Source organism: Heterodontus francisci, chromosome 3 (genome assembly GCF_036365525.1).
Source record: "Heterodontus francisci isolate sHetFra1 chromosome 3, sHetFra1.hap1, whole genome shotgun sequence".
Classification (NCBI taxonomy): domain Eukaryota; kingdom Metazoa; phylum Chordata; class Chondrichthyes; order Heterodontiformes; family Heterodontidae; genus Heterodontus; species Heterodontus francisci.
Genome location: NC_090373.1, coordinates 213,124,712 through 213,143,257, shown reverse-complemented (window position 1 = coordinate 213,143,257; position 18,546 = coordinate 213,124,712). Strand labels below are relative to the sequence as shown.

Sequence of the window (18,546 nt, the reverse complement as noted above, 5' to 3'; positions counted from 1 at the left end):
AGTGGAGGGAGTGGGGATGGGGGTCAGGGAGGAGAGGGGGAGGGGAGGGGGTGGGGATGTGGGTCAGGGAGGGGAGGGGGTGGGGATGTGGGTCAGGGAGGGGAGGGGTGTGGATGGGGGTCAGGGAGGGGAGGGGGTGTGGATGAGGGTCAGGGAGGGGAGGGGAGGTGGTGGGGATGGGGGTCAGGGAGGGGAGGCGAGGGGGTGGGGATGGGGGTCAGGGAGTGGAGGGGGTGGGAATGGGGATCAGGGAGGGGAGGGGGTTGGGGATGGGGGTCAGGGAGGGGAGGGGGTTGGGGATGGGGGTCAGGTTGTGGAGGGGGTGGGGATGAGGGTCAGGGAGTGGAGGGAGTGGGGAAGGGGGTCAGGGAGGGGAGGGGGTGGGGATGGGGGTCAGGTAGTGGAGGGAGTGGGGAAGGGGGTCAGGGAGGGGAGGGGGTGGGGATGGGGGTCAGGGAGTGGAGGGGGTGGGGATGGGGGTCAGGGAGTGGAGGGAGTGGGGATGGGGGTCAGGGAGGGGAGGGGTTGGGAATGGGGGTCGGGGAGGAGAGGGGGTGGTGATGGGGGTCAGGGAGGGGAGGGGGTCGGAATGTGGGTCAGGGAGGAGAGGGGGTGGGGATGGGGCGGGGATGGGGGTCAGGGAGGGGAGGGGGTGGAGATGGGGGTTGGAGAGGGGTGGGGGTGGGAATGGGGGTCAGGGAGTGGAGGGGATAGGGATGGGGGTCAGGGAGGGGCGGGGTTAGGAATGTGGGTCAGGAAGGAGAGGGGGTGGTGATGGGGGTCAGGGAGGGGAGGGTTTGCGGATGGGTGTCATGGAGGGGGTGGATACGAATGGGGGTCAGGGAGAGGAGGTCAGGAAGGGGTAAGAGAGGGGGGATGGGCGAGGGGTCATGGAGGGATCAAGGATGGTTTGATGGGGCAGGGGTCAGGGGGATGGGTAGGGTTCAGGGAGGGGGATGTTGGTCAGGGAGGGGATGGATGGGGGTCAGGGAGGGGAGGGAGGAGGGGAGGGATGGGGTTCAGGCAATGGGAGAGGAGGGAGGGATGGGGGACAGGGAGGGGGGATGGGGGTCAGGGGGGAAGGCGAGGAGGGAGGGATTGGGGTCGGGGGGGAAGAAGAGGGAGGAATGGGGGTCAGGGAGAGGAGGGAGGAGGGGAGGGATGGGGGTTGAGGAGGAATGAGAGTCGGGAGGGATGGGGGTCAGGGAGTGATGTGGCAAGGGTGATGGGGTGGAGGTCAGGGATGGGGGGAAGGGGTCAGGGAGGGGGGATGGGATCAGGGAGGAGTCAGGTAGGGGGGATGGGACGGGGGTGATGGGGCGGGGTCAGGGAGGGTTCAGGGTGGGGGAATGGGGGCAGGGGTCAGGGAGATGTCAGGAAGGGGTCAGCGAGGGGGGGATGTGAAGGGATCAGGGAGGGGTCAGCGAGGGGGGATGGGGCGAGGGTCAGCGAGGGGAGGAATGATGCTGGGTTCATGGAGGGGGTCAGGGAGGGGGGAATGGGGTGGGGGTCAGGGAGGGCTCGGGGGAGGTTGGGGGTCGGGGGGAAAGGAGTGGGGGAGGGATGGGGTCAGGGATTGGCAGGATTGGGGTCGGGGGGAGAGGGAGAGTGGGGATGGGGTGGGAGTCAGGGAGGGATCATGGAGGGGGATGACGTGGGGGTCATGAGGAGTCAGGGAGGTGGGGGATGGGGTGGGTTTCAGGATGGGGTCAGGGATGGATCAGGGAGGAGGGATGGGGCAGGGTTAGGGAGGGGTTAGGGAAGGGAGGATGTGGCGGGGGTCACGGAGGAGTCAGGGGGTATGGGGCAGGGTTCAGGGATGGGTCAGTGAGGGGGTGATGGGGGACAGGGTGGGGTCTGGGAGGGGGGATGGGGCAGGGGTCAGGGAGTGGTCGGGGGTATGGGGGTCAGGGAGGGGGGGATGGGGCGAGGGGCAGGGTGGGGGTTATGATGCTGGGGGCATGGAGGGGGTCAGGGGAGGGGGGACGGGGTCAGGGAGTGGGGGATGGGGTGGGGGTCAGGGAGTGGTCGGGGGGATGGGGGTCATGGAGGCGGGAAAGGGGCGAGGGGCAGGGTGGGGTTATGATGCTGGGGGCATGGAGGGGGTCAGGGAGTGGGGGATGGGGTGGGGGTCAGGGATGGGGGGATGTGATGGGGTCAGGGAGGGGGGGTGATGGGGTCAGGGAGTGGGGGATGGGGTGGGGGTCAGGGATGGGGGGATGTGACGGGGTCAGGGAGGGGGGGTGACGGGGCCAGGGAGGGGGGGGATGGGGCCAGGGAGTGGGGGATGGGGTGGGGGTCAGGGATGGGGGGATGTGATGGGGTCAGGGAGGGGGGGTGATGGGGTCAGGGAGGGGGGGTGATGGGGTCAGGGAGTGGGGGATGGGGTGGGGGTCAGGGAGTGGTCGGGGGGATGGGGGTCAGGGAGGGGGGGAAGGGGCGAGGGGCAGGGTGGGGTTATGATGCTGGGGGCATGGAGGGGGTCAGGGAGTGGGGGATGGGGTGGGGGTCAGGGATGGGGGGATGGGGTGGGGGTCAGGGATGGGGGGATGTGATGGGGTCAGGGAGGGGGGGTGACGGGGTCAGGGATGGGGGGTGACGGGAACAGGGAGTGGGGGATGGGGTGGGGGTCAGGGATGGGGGGATGTGATGGGGTCAGGGAGGGGGGGTGACGGGGTCAGGGAGTGGGGGATGGGGTGGGGGTCAGGGATGGGGGGATGTGATGGGGTCAGGGAGGGGGGGTGACGGGGTCCGGGAGGGGGGGGATGGGGTGGGGGTCAGGGATGGGGGGATGTGATGGGGTCAGGGAGGGGGGGGATGGGGCGGGGGTCAGGGATGGGGGGATGTGACGGGGTCAGGGAGTGGGGGATGGGGCGGGGGTCAGGGATGGGGGGATGTGACGGGGTCAGGGAGGGGGGGATGGGGTGGGGGTCAGGGATGGGGGGATGGGGTCAGGGAGGGAGGTGACGGGGTCAGGGAGGGGGGGTGACGGGGTCAGGGAGGGGGGGGATGGGGCCAGGGAGTGGGGGATGGGGTGGGGGTCAGGGATGGGGGGATGTGACGGGGTCAGGGAGGGGGGGGGATGGGGCGGGGGAGTCCTGCCTTCTATCTGACCACTGATTCCCGGTGTGACAGATTATTCTGGAAGCTGTTCGTGGCCCGGGATTCTTGGGAGATATCGGACTTGATGACGTCAGCATCACAAAAGGTTCCTGCATAAACGGGCCGTTTTCAGAGAAAGGTTCGTAAATCAGATCAAATCGTCAGTCCTGAGTGAAAAACTCTCTCCATTCACAGGCTGTGAAAGTGGGGAATAAAGTATGTGGAATCCTGGGCTTCATAAATAGGGCATAGATGACAAAAACGAAGAAGTTCTCATAAACACTGTCTAAAACACTGGTTGAGCCTCAACTGGAGTATTGTGTCCTGTTCTGGGCAGCTCACTTTAGAAAGGATGTGAAGGTTTTAGAAAGGCTGCAGAAAACATTTACAAGAATGGTTCCAGGGATGAGGAACTTCAGTTACGTGGATAGATTGGAGAAACTCCGGCTGTTCTCACAGAGTCATTTACAGCAGAGTGAGGCCATTCGCCCCATCGAGACCATGCTGTCTCTTCGCAGAGCTATCCAGTCAGTCCCACTCCCCGGGCTCGATCCCCGTAGTCTTGCAAGTCTATTTCTCTCAGGTGGCCGTCCAACGTCCTTTTGAAGTCAGTGATCGTCTCTGCTTCCACCATCCTCATGGGCAGTGAATTCCAGGTCATTACCATCCACTGGGTAAAAAACATTCTTCCTCACATTCACCCTGCATCTCTTATCCAAAACCGTCAATCTGTCTCCCCTAGTCCTTGTACCATCAGCCAATGGGAATAGCTTTTCCTTGTCGATCTTATCTAAACCTGTCATAATCTTGTACAACTCTATTAAATCTCCCCTCAATCTCCTTTGTTCTAAGGAGAACAAACCCCAGCTTTTCCAACCTAACCTTGTAACGAAAATCCCCCATCCCTGGAACCATTCTGGTAAATCTCCTTTGCATCCTCTCAAGGACCCTCACATCCTTCCTGAAGTGTGGTGACCAGAACTGGACACAATACTCTAACCAGGGATCTAACCAGAGCTTTATAAAGGTTCAGCATAACATCCCTGCTTTTGTACTCAATGCCTGTATTTATGAATCCCAAGATCCCATATGCTTCACTAACCACTCTCTCAATATGTCCTGCCACCTTCAAAGATCGATGCACATGCACCCCCAGGTCCCTCTGTTCCTGCACACTCTTTACAACTGTGACATTAAGTCTATATTGCCTCTCCTTATTCCTTCTCCCAAAATGCCTCACACTATTCAGTATTAAATTCCATCTGCCACCTATCCGCCCATTCTGCTAGTCTATCTGTGTCCTGCTGCAGGTGGTTCATATCATTTCACTGTTTGTTACACCTCCAAGTTTGGTGTCATTGGCAAATTTTGAGATTCTACTCTGTATTCCAAGATCCAAATCATTTATATATAGCAAAGAAAAAGCAGTGGTCCTTGGGGAAACCCACTGTCTACCATCCTCCAGTCTGCAAAACAGCCATTTACTAGGGCACATTGTTTTCTGTCATTCAGCCAATTTTTTTATCCAATTGGACACTGTCCCACCTATTCCATGAGCCTCCATTTCGTTAACCAGCCTTTTATGTGATACCTTATCAAACACTTCTTAAACTCCATATAAACAACATCCACCACATTCCCTTCATCAACCTTCTCTGTTACTTCATCAAAACATTCAGTTCAATTAGTCAAGCATGATTTGCCTTTTACAGATCTATGCTGACTATTCTTAATTATCTCGAACCTCTCTAAGTGTCCTTTGATACTTTCCCTGATGGTTATTTCTAAAATCTTACCCACCACTGATAAACTAACTGGCCCGTAGTTGCTAGGCCTGTCCTTACACCCTTTCTTGAATAAGGGTGTATATTTGCCACTCTCCAATCCTCTGGCACCTCCCCTGTATCCAGGAAAGATTGGAAGATTATGACAAGCCCTTCCATTATCTCCAATCTCACTTCCTTTAGTAACCTGGGATGCAAGTCATCTGGAGCAGGTTGCTGATCTACCCGAAGCATAGACACCCTTTCCAGTATCTCCTCCTTTTCAATTTTTACCCCATCCATGGCCTCTACTCTCTCCACTTTGACTGAGATTTTGTCAGATTCCTCTTTCTTAGTGAACATGACACAAAGTACTCATTAAATATATTAGCCATGACTTGTGCTTCTAAGCATATATCACCCTTTCTGTCCCGACTAGGCCCATCTCCTTAAAGTAATGAAGGTGAAGAGGAGATTTAGTAGAGGTGTTCAAAATCATGATTGATGTGGTGTAACATGGACTTCCAAAAGGTGTTTGATAACATGCCACATAACAGACTTGTCAGTAAGGTTAGAGCCCATGAAGTAAATGAGACCAGGAGCAGCATGGATATGAAACATGAGAAACAGAGAGTAGTGACTCTCAGACTGGAGAAAGTGGGGTTCCCCAGGGGTCAGTGTTGGGACACCTGCTTTTCCTGATATAATATTAATGACCCAGACTTGGGTGCACAGGGCACAAAATCACAATCTGAGGATAACGCAAAGTTTGGAAGTATTGTGAACTGTGAACAGGATACCGATAGAATTCAAGAAGATAGAGACAGACTGATGGAATGGGCAGACAGGTGACAGATGAAATTTAATGCAGAGAAATGAGAAGTGATCGATTTTGGTTAGAAAAATGAGAAGTGACAATATAAAATAAATAGGGGAATAAACAAAGACATTCAGATAAAATTTTATAAGAGGCCATTTCAGCCTCAATGGGAGTATTGTGTCCTGTTCTGGGCACCACACTTTAGGAAGGATGTGAAGGTTTTAGAAAGGCTGCAGAAAACATTTACAAGAATGGTTCCAGGGATGAGGAACTTCAGTTACATGGATGGATTGGAGAAACTGGGACTGTTTTCTTTGAAGAGAAGGTTGTGAGGAGATTTAATACAATGTTCAAAATCATGAAAGGTCTGCACAGGGCAGAAAGGGAGAAACTATTCCCATTGACAGATAGATCCAGAACCACAGGACAACAATGAAGCACAGGACAACAGTGGACATAAGGAAAAACCTTTGTACGCAGTGTGAGTTTAGGATCTGGAATGCACTGTCTGAGAGTGTGGTGGAGGCAGATTCAGTGAATGTTTAGGATCTGGAATGCACTGTCTGAGAGTGAGGTGGAGGCAGGTTCAGTGAGTGTTTAGGATCTGGAATGCACTGTCTGAGAGTGTGGTGGAGGCAGGTTCAGTGAGTGTTTAGGATCTGGAATGCTCTGTCTGAGAGTGTGGTGGAGGCAGGTTCAGTGAGTGTTTAGGATCAGGAATGCACTGTCTGAGAGTGAGGTGGAGGCAGGTTCAGTGAGTGTTTAGGATCTGGAATGCTCTGTCTGAGAGTGTGGTGGAGGCAGGTTCAGTGAGTGTTTAGGATCAGGAATGCACTGTCTGAGAGTGCGGTGGAGGCAGGTTCAGTGAGTGTTTAGGATCTGGAATGTACTGTCTGAGAGTGTGGTGGAGGCAGATTCAGTGAATGTTTAGGATCAGGAATGCACTGTCTGAGAGTGTGGTGGAGGCAGGTTCAGTGAGTGTTTAGGATCTGGAATGCACTGTCTGAGAGTGTGGTGGAGGCAGGTTCAGTGAGTGTTTAGGATCTGGAATGCACTGTCTGAGAGTGCGGTGGAGGCAGGTTCAGTGAGTGTTTAGGATCTGGAATGTACTGTCTGAGAGTGTGGTGGAGGCAGATTCAGTGAATGTTTAGGATCAGGAATGCACTGTCTGAGAGTGTGGTGGAGGCAGGTTCAGTGAGTGTTTAGGATCTGGAATGCACTGTCTGAGAGTGTGGTGGAGGCAGGTTCATTGAGTGTTTAGGATCTGGAATGCACTGTCTGAGAGTGTGGTGGAAGCAGGTTCAGTGAGTGTTTAGGATCTGGAATGCACTGTCTGAGAGTGTGGTGGAGGCAGGTTCAGTGAGTGTTTAGGATCTGGAATGCACTGTCTGAGAGTGTGGTGGAGGCAGGTTCAGTGAGTGTTCAGGATCAGGAATGCACTGTCTGAAAGTGTGGTGGAGGCAGATTCAGTGAGTGTTTAGGATATGGAATGCACTGACTGAGAGTGTGGTGGAGGCAGGTTCAGTGAGTGTTTAGGATCTGGAATGCACTGTCTGAGAGTGTGGTGGAGGCAGGTTCAGTGAGTGTTTAGGATCTGGAAGGCACTGTCTGAGAGTGTGGTGGAGGCAGGTTCAGTGAGTGTTTCGGATCAGGAATGCACTGTCTGAGAGTGTGGTGGAGGCAGGTTCAGTGAGTGTTTAGGATCTGGAATGCACTGTCTGAGTGTGTGGTGGAGGCAGGGTCAGTGAGTGTTTAGGATCTGGAATGCACTGTCTGAGAGTGTGGTGGAGGCAGGTTCAGTGAGTGTTTAGGATCTGGAATGCACTGTCCGAGAGTGTGGTGGAGGCAGGTTCAGTGAGTGTTTAGGATCTGGAATGCACTGTCTGAGAGTGTGGTGGAGGCAGGTTCATTGAGTGTTTAGGATCTGGAATGCACTGTCTGAGAGTGTGGTGGAGGCAGGTTCAGTGAGTGTTTAGGATCTGGAATGCACTGTCTGAGAGTGTGGTGGAGGCAGGTTCAGTGAGTGTTTAGGATCTGGAATGCACTGTCTGAGAGTGTGGTGGAGGCAGGTTCAGTGAGTGTTTAGGATCTGGAATGCACTGTCTGAGAGTGTGGTGGAGGCAGGTTCAGTGAGTGTTTAGGATCTGGAAGGCACTGTCTGAGAGTGTGGTGGAGGCAGTTTCAGTGAGTGTTTCGGATCAGGAATGCAATGCCTGAGAGTGCGGTGGAGGCAGGTTCAGTGAGAGTTTAGGATCCGGAATGCACTGTCTGAGAGTGTGGTGGAGGCAGGTTCAGTGAGTGTTTAGGATCTGGAATGCACTGTCTGAGAGTGTGGTGGAGGCAGGTTCAGTGAGTGTTTAGGATCTGGAATGCACTGTCTGAGAGTGTGGTGGAGGCAGGTTCAGTGAGTGTTTAGGATCTGGAATGCACTGTCTGAGAGTGTGGTGGAGGCAGGTTCAGTGAGTGTTTAGGATCTGGAATGCACTGTCTGAGAGTGTGGTGGAGGCAGGTTCATTGAGTGTTTAGGATCTGGAATGCACTGTCTGAGAGTGTGGTGGAGGCAGGTTCAGTGAGTGTTTAGGATCTGGAATGCACTGTCTGAGAGTGTGGTGGAGGCAGGTTCAGTGAGTGTTTAGGATCTGGAATGCACTGTCTGAGAGTGTGGTGGAGGCAGGTTCAGTGAGTGTTTAGGATCTGGAATGCACTGTCTGAGAGTGTGGTGGAGGCAGGTTCAGTGAGTGTTCAGGATCAGGAATGCACTGTCTGAAAGTGTGGTGGAGGCAGATTCAGTGAGTGTTTAGGATATGGAATGCACTGACTGAGAGTGTGGTGGAGGCAGGTTCAGTGAGTGTTTAGGATCTGGAATGCACTGTCTGAGAGTGTGGTGGAGGCAGGTTCATTGAGTGTTTAGGATCTGGAATGCACTGTCTGAGAGTGTGGTGGAAGCAGGTTCAGTGAGTGTTTAGGATCTGGAATGCACTGTCTGAGAGTGTGGTGGAGGCAGGTTCAGTGAGTGTTTAGGATCTGGAATGCACTGTCTGAGAGTGTGGTGGAGGCAGGTTCAGTGAGTGTTCAGGATCAGGAATGCACTGTCTGAAAGTGTGGTGGAGGCAGATTCAGTGAGTGTTTAGGATATGGAATGCACTGACTGAGAGTGTGGTGGAGGCAGGTTCAGTGAGTGTTTAGGATCTGGAATGCACTGTCTGAGAGTGTGGTGGAGGCAGGTTCAGTGAGTGTTTAGGATCTGGAAGGCACTGTCTGAGAGTGTGGTGGAGGCAGGTTCAGTGAGTGTTTCGGATCAGGAATGCACTGTCTGAGAGTGTGGTGGAGGCAGGTTCAGTGAGTGTTTAGGATCTGGAATGCACTGTCTGAGTGTGTGGTGGAGGCAGGGTCAGTGAGTGTTTAGGATCTGGAATGCACTGTCTGAGAGTGTGGTGGAGGCAGGTTCAGTGAGTGTTTAGGATCTGGAATGCACTGTCCGAGAGTGTGGTGGAGGCAGGTTCAGTGAGTGTTTAGGATCTGGAATGCACTGTCTGAGAGTGTGGTGGAGGCAGGTTCATTGAGTGTTTAGGATCTGGAATGCACTGTCTGAGAGTGTGGTGGAGGCAGGTTCAGTGAGTGTTTAGGATCTGGAATGCACTGTCTGAGAGTGTGGTGGAGGCAGGTTCAGTGAGTGTTTAGGATCTGGAATGCACTGTCTGAGAGTGTGGTGGAGGCAGGTTCAGTGAGTGTTTAGGATCTGGAATGCACTGTCTGAGAGTGTGGTGGAGGCAGGTTCAGTGAGTGTTTAGGATCTGGAAGGCACTGTCTGAGAGTGTGGTGGAGGCAGTTTCAGTGAGTGTTTCGGATCAGGAATGCAATGCCTGAGAGTGCGGTGGAGGCAGGTTCAGTGAGAGTTTAGGATCCGGAATGCACTGTCTGAGAGTGTGGTGGAGGCAGGTTCAGTGAGTGTTTAGGATCTGGAATGCACTGTCTGAGAGTGTGGTGGAGGCAGGTTCAGTGAGTGTTTAGGATCTGGAATGCACTGTCTGAGAGTGTGGTGGAGGCAGGTTCAGTGAGTGTTTAGGATCTGGAATGCACTGTCTGAGAGTGTGGTGGAGGCAGGTTCAGTGAGTGTTTAGGATCTGGAATGCACTGTCTGAGAGTGTGGTGGAGGCAGGTTCATTGAGTGTTTAGGATCTGGAATGCACTGTCTGAGAGTGTGGTGGAGGCAGGTTCAGTGAGTGTTTAGGATCTGGAATGCACTGTCTGAGAGTGTGGTGGAGGCAGGTTCAGTGAGTGTTTAGGATCTGGAATGCACTGTCTGAGAGTGTGGTGGAGGCAGGTTCAGTGAGTGTTTAGGATCTGGAATGCACTGTCTGAGAGTGTGGTGGAGGCAGGTTCAGTGAGTGTTCAGGATCAGGAATGCACTGTCTGAAAGTGTGGTGGAGGCAGATTCAGTGAGTGTTTAGGATATGGAATGCACTGACTGAGAGTGTGGTGGAGGCAGGTTCAGTGAGTGTTTAGGATCTGGAATGCACTGTCTGAGAGTGTGGTGGAGGCAGGTTCAGTGAGTGTTTAGGATCTGGAAGGCACTGTCTGAGAGTGTGGTGGAGGCAGGTTCAGTGAGTGTTTCGGATCAGGAATGCACTGTCTGAGAGTGTGGTGGAGGCAGGTTCAGTGAGTGTTTAGGATCTGGAATGCACTGTCTGAGTGTGTGGTGGAGGCAGGGTCAGTGAGTGTTTAGGATCTGGAATGCACTGTCTGAGAGTGTGGTGGAGGCAGGTTCAGTGAGTGTTTAGGATCTGGAATGCACTGTCCGAGAGTGTGGTGGAGGCAGGTTCAGTGAGTGTTTAGGATCTGGAATGCACTGTCTGAGAGTGTGGTGGAGGCAGGTTCATTGAGTGTTTAGGATCTGGAATGCACTGTCTGAGAGTGTGGTGGAGGCAGGTTCAGTGAGTGTTTAGGATCTGGAATGCACTGTCTGAGAGTGTGGTGGAGGCAGGTTCAGTGAGTGTTTAGGATCTGGAATGCACTGTCTGAGAGTGTGGTGGAGGCAGGTTCAGTGAGTGTTTAGGATCTGGAATGCACTGTCTGAGAGTGTGGTGGAGGCAGGTTCAGTGAGTGTTTAGGATCTGGAAGGCACTGTCTGAGAGTGTGGTGGAGGCAGTTTCAGTGAGTGTTTCGGATCAGGAATGCAATGCCTGAGAGTGCGGTGGAGGCAGGTTCAGTGAGAGTTTAGGATCCGGAATGCACTGTCTGAGAGTGTGGTGGAGGCAGGTTCAGTGAGTGTTTAGGATCTGGAATGCACTGTCTGAGAGTGTGGTGGAGGCAGGTTCAGTGAGTGTTTAGGATCTGGAATGCACTGTCTGAGAGTGTGGTGGAGGCAGGTTCAGTGAGTGTTTAGGATCTGGAATGCACTGTCTGAGAGTGTGGTGGAGGCAGGTTCAGTGAGTATTTAGGATCTGGAATGCACTGTCTGAGAGTGTGGTGGAGGCAGGTTCAGTGTGTGTTTAGGATCTGGAATGCACTGTCCGAGAGTGTGGTGGAGGAAGGTTCAGTGAGTGTTCAGGATCAGGAATGCACTGTCTGAGAGTGTGGTGGAGGCAGGTTCAGTGTGTGTTTAGGATCTGGAATGCACTGTCTGAGAGTGTGGTGGAGGCAGGTTCAGTGTGTGTTTAGGATCTGGAATGCACTGTCCGAGAGTGTGGTGGAGGAAGGTTCAGTGAGTGTTTAGGATCTGGAATGCACTGTCTGAGAGTGTGGTGGAGGCAGGTTCAGTGAGTGTTTAGGATCTGGAATGCACTGTCCGAGAGTGTGGTGGAGGAAGGTTCAGTGAGTGTTTAGGATCTGGAATGCACTGTCTGAGAGTGTGGTGGAGGCAGGTTCAGTGTGTGTTTAGGATCTGGAATGCACTGTCTGAGAGTGTGGTGGAGGCAGGTTCAGTGAGTGTTTAGGATCTGGAATGCACTGTCTGAGAGTGTGGTGGAGGCAGGTTCAGTGAGTGTTTAGGATCTGGAATGCACTGTCTGAGTGTGTGGTGGAGGCAGGTTCAGTGTGTGTTTAGGATCAGGAATGCACTGTCTGAGAGTGTGGTGGAGGCAGGTTCAGTGAGTGTTTAGGATCTGGAATGCACTGTCTGAGAGTGTGGTGGAGGCAGGTTCAGTGAGTGTTTAGGATCTGGAAGGCACTGTCTGAGAGTGTGGTGGAGGCAGGTTCAGTGAGTGTTTCGGATCAGGAATGCACTGTCTGAGAGTGTGGTGGAGGCAGGTTCAGTGAGTGTTTAGGATCTGGAATGCACTGTCTGAGTGTGTGGTGGAGGCAGGGTCAGTGAATGTTTAGGATCTGGAATGCACTGTCTGAGAGTGTGGTGGAGGCAGGTTCAGTGAGTGTTTAGGATCTGGAATGCACTGTCTGAGAGTGTGGTGGAGGCAGGTTCAGTGAGTGTTTAGGATCTGGAATGCACTGTCTGAGAGTGTGGTGGAGGCAGGTTCAGTGTGTGTTTAGGATCTGGAATGCACTGTCTGAGAGTGTGGTGGAGGCAGGTTCAGTGAGTGTTTAGGATCTGGAATGCACTGTCTGAGAGTGTGGTGGAGGCAGGTTCAGTGAGTGTTTAGGATCTGGAGGGCACTGTCTGAGAGTGTGGTGGAGGCAGGTTCAGTGAGTGTTTCGGATCAGGAATGCACTGTCTGAGAGTGTGGTGGAGGCAGGTTCAGTGAGTGTTTAGGATCTGGAATGCACTGTCTGAGAGTGTGGTGGAGGCAGGTTCAGTGAGTGTTCAGGATCAGGAATGCACTGTCTGAAAGTGTGGTGGAGGCAGATTCAGTGAGTGTTTAGGATATGGAATGCACTGTCTGAGAGTGTGGTGGAGGCAGGTTCAGTGAGTGTTTAGGATCTGGAATGCACTGTCTGAGAGTGTGGTGGAGGCAGGTTCAGTGAGTGTTTAGGATCTGGAAGGCACTGTCTGAGAGTGTGGTGGAGGCAGGTTCAGTGAGTGTTTCGGATCAGGAATGCACTGTCTGAGAGTGTGGTGGAGGCAGGTTCAGTGAGTGTTTAGGATCTGGAATGCACTGTCTGAGTGTGTGGTGGAGGCAGGGTCAGTGAGTGTTTAGGATCTGGAATGCACTGTCTGAGAGTGTGGTGGAGGCAGGTTCAGTGAGTGTTTAGGATCTGGAATGCACTGTCTGAGAGTGTGGTGGAGGCAGGTTCAGTGAGTGTTTCGGATCAGGAATGCACTGTCTGAGAGTGTGGTGGAGGCAGGTTCAGTGAGTGTTTAGGATCTGGAATGCACTGTCTGAGAGTGTGGTGGAGGCAGGTTCAGTGAGTGTTCAGGATCAGGAATGCACTGTCTGAAAGTGTGGTGGAGGCAGATTCAGTGAGTGTTTAGGATATGGAATGCACTGTCTGAGAGTGTGGTGGAGGCAGGTTCAGTGAGTGTTTAGGATCTGGAATGCACTGTCTGAGAGTGTGGTGGAGGCAGGTTCAGTGAGTGTTTAGGATCTGGAAGGCACTGTCTGAGAGTGTGGTGGAGGCAGGTTCAGTGAGTGTTTCGGATCAGGAATGCACTGTCTGAGAGTGTGGTGGAGGCAGGTTCAGTGAGTGTTTAGGATCTGGAATGCACTGTCTGAGTGTGTGGTGGAGGCAGGGTCAGTGAGTGTTTAGGATCTGGAATGCACTGTCTGAGAGTGTGGTGGAGGCAGGTTCAGTGAGTGTTTAGGATCTGGAATGCACTGTCTGAGAGTGTGGTGGAGGCAGGTTCATTGAGTGTTTAGGATCTGGAATGCACTGTCTGAGAGTGTGGTGGAGGCAGGTTCAGTGAGTGTTTAGGATCAGGAATGCACTGTCTGAGAGTGTGGTGGAGGCAGGTTCAGTGAGTGTTTAGGATCTGGAATGCACTGTCTGAGAGTGTGGTGGAGGCAGGTTCAGTGAGTGTTTAGGATCTGGAATGCACTGTCTGAGAGTGTGGTGGAGGCAGGTTCAGTGAGTGTTTAGGATCTGGAATGCACTGTCTGAGAGTGCGGTGGAGGCACGTTCAGTGAGTGTTTAGGATCTGGAATGCACTGTCTGAGAGTGTGGTGGAGGCAGGTTCAGTGAGTGTTTAGGATCTGGAATGCACTGTCTGAGAGTGTGGTGGAGGCAGGTTCAGTGAGTGTTTAGGGTCTGGAATGCACAGTCTGAGAGTGTGGTGGAGGCAGGTTCAGTGACAGTTTAGGATCTGGAAATCACTGTCTGAGAGTGCGGTGGAGGCAGGTTCAGTGAGTGTTTAGGATCTGGAATGCACTGTCTGAGAGTGTGGTGGAGGCAGGTTCAGTGAGTGTTTAGGATCTGGAATGCACTGTCTGAGAGTGTGGTGGAGGCAGGTTCAGTGAGTGTTTAGGATCTGCAATGCACTGTCTGAGAGTGTGGTGGAGGCAGGTTCAGTGTGTGTTTAGGATCTGGAATGCACTGTCTGAGAGTGTGGTGGAGGCAGGTTCAGTGAGTGTTTAGGATCTGGAATGCACTGTCTGAGAGTGTGGTGGAGGCAGGTTCATTGAGTGTTTAGGATCTGGAATGCACTGTCTGAGAGTGTGGTGGAGGCAGGTTCAGTGAGTGTTTAGGATCTGGAATGCACTGTCTGAGTGTGTGGTGGAGGCAGGTTCAGTGAGTGTTTAGGATCTGGAATGCACTGTCTGAGAGTGTGGTGGAGGCAGGTTCAGTGAGTGTTTAGGATCTGGAATGCACTGTCTGAGAGTGTGGTGGAGGCAGGTTCAGTGAGTGTTTAGGATCTGGAATGCACTGTCTGAGAGTGTGGTGGAGGCAGGTTCAGTGAGTGTTTAGGATCTGGAATGCACTGTCTGAGAGTGTGGTGGAGGCAGGTTCAGTGTGTGTTTAGGATCTGGAATGCACTGTCCGAGAGTGTGGTGGAGGCAGGTTCAGTGAGTGTTTAGGATCTGGAATGCACTGTCTGAGAGTGTGATGGAGGCAGGTTCATTGAGTGTTTAGGATCTGGAATGCACTGTCTGAGAGTGTGGTGGAGGCAGGTTCAGTGTGTGTTTAGGATCTGGAATGCACTGTCTGAGAGTGTGGTGGAGGCAGGTTCATTGAGTGTTTAGGATCTGGAATGCACTGTCTGAGAGTGTGGTGGAGGCAGGTTCATTGAGTGTTTAGGATCTGGAATGCACTGTCTGAGAGTGTGGTGGAGGCAGGTTCATTGAGTGTTTAGGATCTGGAATGCACTGTCTGAGAGTGTGGTGGAGGCAGGTTCATTGAGTGTTTAGGATCTGGAATGCACTGTCTGAGAGTGTGGTGGAGGCAGGTTCAGTGTGTGTTTAGGATCTGGAATGCACTGTCTGAGAGTGTGGTGGAGGCAGGTTCATTGAGTGTTTAGGATCTGGAATGCACTGTCTGAGAGTGTGGTGGAGGCAGGTTCAGTGTGTGTTTAGGATCTGGAATGCACTGTCTGAGAGTGTGGTGGAGGCAGGTTCATTGAGTGTTTAGGATCTGGAATGCACTGTCTGAGAGTGTGGTGGAGGCAGGTTCAGTGTGTGTTTAGGATCTGGAATGCACTGTCTGAGAGTGTGGTGGAGGCAGGTTCATTGAGTGTTTAGGATCTGGAATGCACTGTCTGAGAGTGTGGTGGAGGCAGGTTCAGTGTGTGTTTAGGATCTGGAATGCACTGTCTGAGAGTGTGGTGGAGGCAGGTTCAGTGTGTGTTTAGGATCTGGAATGCACTGTCTGAGAGTGTGGTGGAGGCAGGTTCATTGAGTGTTTAGGATCTGGAATGCACTGTCTGAGAGTGTGGTGGAGGCAGGTTCAGTGTGTGTTTAGGATCTGGAATGCACTGTCCGAGAGTGTGGTGGAGGCAGGTTCAGTGAGTGTTTAGGATCTGGAATGCACTGTCTGAGAGTGTGGTGGAGGCAGGTTCAGTGTGTGTTTAGGATCTGGAATGCACTGTCTGAGAGTGTGGTGGAGGCAGGTTCAGTGTGTGTTTAGGATCTGGAATGCACTGTCTGAGAGTGTGGTGGAGGCAGGTTCAGTGAGTGTTTAGGATTTGGAATGCACTGTCTGAGAGTGTGGTGGAGGCAGGTTCAGTGAGTGTTTAGGATCTGGAATGCACTGTCTGAGAGTGTGGTGGAGGCAGGTTCAGTGAGTGTTTAGGATCTGGAATGCACTGTCTGAGAGTGTGGTGGAGGCAGGTTCAGTGAGTGTTTAGGATCTGGAATGCACTGTCTGAGAGTGTGGTGGAGGCAGGTTCAGTGAGTGTTTAGGATCTGGAATGCACTGTCTGAGAGTGTGGTGGAGGCAGGTTCAGTGTGTGTTTAGGATCTGGAATGCACTGCCTGAGAGTGTGGTGGAGGCAGGTTCAGTGAGTGTTTAGGATCTGGAATGCACTCTCTAAGAGTGTGGTGGAGGCAGGTTCAGTGTGTGTTTAGGATCTGGAATGCACTGTCTGAGAGTGTGGTGGAGGCAGGTTCAGTGAGTGTTTAGGATCTGGAATGCACTGTCTGAGAGTGTGGTGGAGGCAGGTTCAGTGAGTGTTTAGGATCTGGAATGCACTGTCTGAGAGTGTGGTGGAGGCAGGTTCAGTGAGTGTTTAGGATCTGGAATGCACTGTCTGAGAGTGTGGTGGAGGCAGGTTCAGTGAGTGTTTAGGATCTGGAATGCACTGTCTGAGAGTGTGGTGGAGGCAGGTTCAGTGTGTGTTTAGGATCTGGAATGCACTGCCTGAGAGTGTGGTGGAGGCAGGTTCAGTGAGTGTTTAGGATCTGGAATGCACTCTCTAAGAGTGTGGTGGAGGCAGGTTCAGTGTGTGTTTAGGATCTGGAATGCACTGTCTGAGAGTGTGGTGGAGGCAGGTTCAGTGAGTGTTTAGGATCTGGAATGCACTGTCTGAGAGTGTGGTGGAGGCAGGTTCAGTGAGTGTTTAGGATCTGGAATGCACTGTCTGAGAGTGTGGTGGAGGCAGGTTCAGTGAGAGTTTAGGATCTGGAAATCACTGTCTGAGAGTGCGGTGGAGGCAGGTTCAGTGAGTGTTTAGGATCTGGAATGCACTGTCTGAGAGTGTGGTGGAGGCAGGTTCAGTGTGTGTTTAGGATCTGGAATGCACTGTCCGAGAGTGTGGTGGAGGAAGGTTCAGTGAGTGTTTAGGATCTGGAATGCACTGTCTGAGAGTGTGGTGGAGGCAGGTTCAGTGAGTGTTTAGGATCTGGAAGGCACTGTCTGAGAGTGTGGTGGAGGCCGTTTCAGTGAGTGTTTCGGATCAGGAATGCACTGTCTGAGAGTGCGGTGGAGGCAGGTTCAGTGAGTGTTTAGGATCTGGAATGCACTGTCTGAGAGTGTGGTGGAGGCAGGTTCAGTGAGTGTTTAGGATCTGGAATGCACTGTCTGAGAGTGTGGTGGAGGCAGGTTCAGTGTGTGTTTAGGATCTGGAATGCACTGTCTGAGAGTGTGGTGGAGGCAGGTTCAGTGAGTGTTTAGGATCTGGAATGCACTGTCTGAGAGTGTGGTGGAGGCAGGTTCAGTGTGTGTTTAGGATCTGGAATGCACTGTCTGAGAGTGTGGTGGAGGCAGGTTCAGTGAGTGTTTAGGATCTGGAATGCACTGTCTGAGAGTGTGGTGGAGGCAGGTTCAGTGAGTGTTTAGGATCTGGAAGGCACTGTCTGAGAGTGTGGTGGAGGCCGTTTCAGTGAGTGTTTCGGATCAGGAATGCACTGTCTGAGAGTGTGGTGGAGGCAGGTTCAGTGAGTGTTTAGGATCTGGAATGCACTGTCTGAGTGTGTGGTGGAGGCAGGGTCAGTGAATGTTTAGGATCTGGAATGCACTGTCTGAGAGTGTGGTGGAGGCAGGTTCAGTGAGTGTTTAGGATCTGGAATGCACTGTCTGAGAGTGTGGTGGAGGCAGGTTCAGTGAGTGTTTAGGATCTGGAATGCACTGTCTGAGAGTGTGGTGGAGGCAGGTTCAGTGAGTGTTTAGGATCTGGAATGCACTGTCTGAGAGTGTGGTGGAGGCAGGTTCAGTGAGTGTTTAGGATCTGGAATGCACTGTCTGAGAGTGTGGTGGAGGCAGGTTCAGTGAGTGTTTAGGATCTGGAATGCACTGTCTGAGAGTGTGGTGGAGGCAGGTTCAGTGAGTGTTTAGGATCTGGAATGCACTGTCTGAGAGTGTGGTGGAGGCAGGTTCAGTGAGTGTTTAGGATCTGGAATGCACTGTCTGAGAGTGTGGTGGAGGCAGGTTCAGTGAGTGTTCAGGATCAGGAATGCACTGTCTGAAAGTGTGGTGGAGGCAGATTCAGTGAGTGTTTAGGATATGGAATGCACTGACTGAGAGTGTGGTGGAGGCAGGTTCAGTGAGTGTTTAGGATCTGGAATGCACTGTCTGAGAGTGTGGTGGAGGCAGGTTCAGTGAGTGTTTAGGATCTGGAAGGCACTGTCTGAGAGTGTGGTGGAGGCAGGTTCAGTGAGTGTTTCGGATCAGGAATGCACTGTCTGAGAGTGTGGTGGAGGCAGGTTCAGTGAGTGTTTAGGATCTGGAATGCACTGTCTGAGTGTGTGGTGGAGGCAGGGTCAGTGAGTGTTTAGGATCTGGAATGCACTGTCTGAGAGTGTGGTGGAGGCAGGTTCAGTGAGTGTTTAGGATCTGGAATGCACTGTCCGAGAGTGTGGTGGAGGCAGGTTCAGTGAGTGTTTAGGATCTGGAATGCACTGTCTGAGAGTGTGGTGGAGGCAGGTTCATTGAGTGTTTAGGATCTGGAATGCACTGTCTGAGAGTGTGGTGGAGGCAGGTTCAGTGAGTGTTTAGGATCTGGAATGCACTGTCTGAGAGTGTGGTGGAGGCAGGTTCAGTGAGTGTTTAGGATCTGGAATGCAATGTCTGAGAGTGTGGTGGAGGCAGGTTCAGTGAGTG

The 18,546-nt window shown here is 52.8% G+C and overlaps 1 protein-coding gene across 1 annotated transcript in view; it reads left to right on the top strand.

Annotated features, from left to right (window-relative positions):
• LOC137367185 (MAM domain-containing glycosylphosphatidylinositol anchor protein 2-like) overlaps positions 1–3,708 on the top strand; it is a 1,446,177-nt gene extending 1,442,469 nt beyond the window's left edge. Inside the window, exons 10-11 of the mRNA XM_068028622.1 lie at positions 3,136–3,241; positions 3,440–3,708. Of these exons, the coding sequence (XP_067884723.1) occupies positions 3,136–3,241; positions 3,440–3,708 (375 nt within the window). The remainder of the gene's footprint in view (positions 1–3,135; positions 3,242–3,439) is intronic.
• Positions 3,709–18,546: the final 14,838 nt, after the last annotated feature.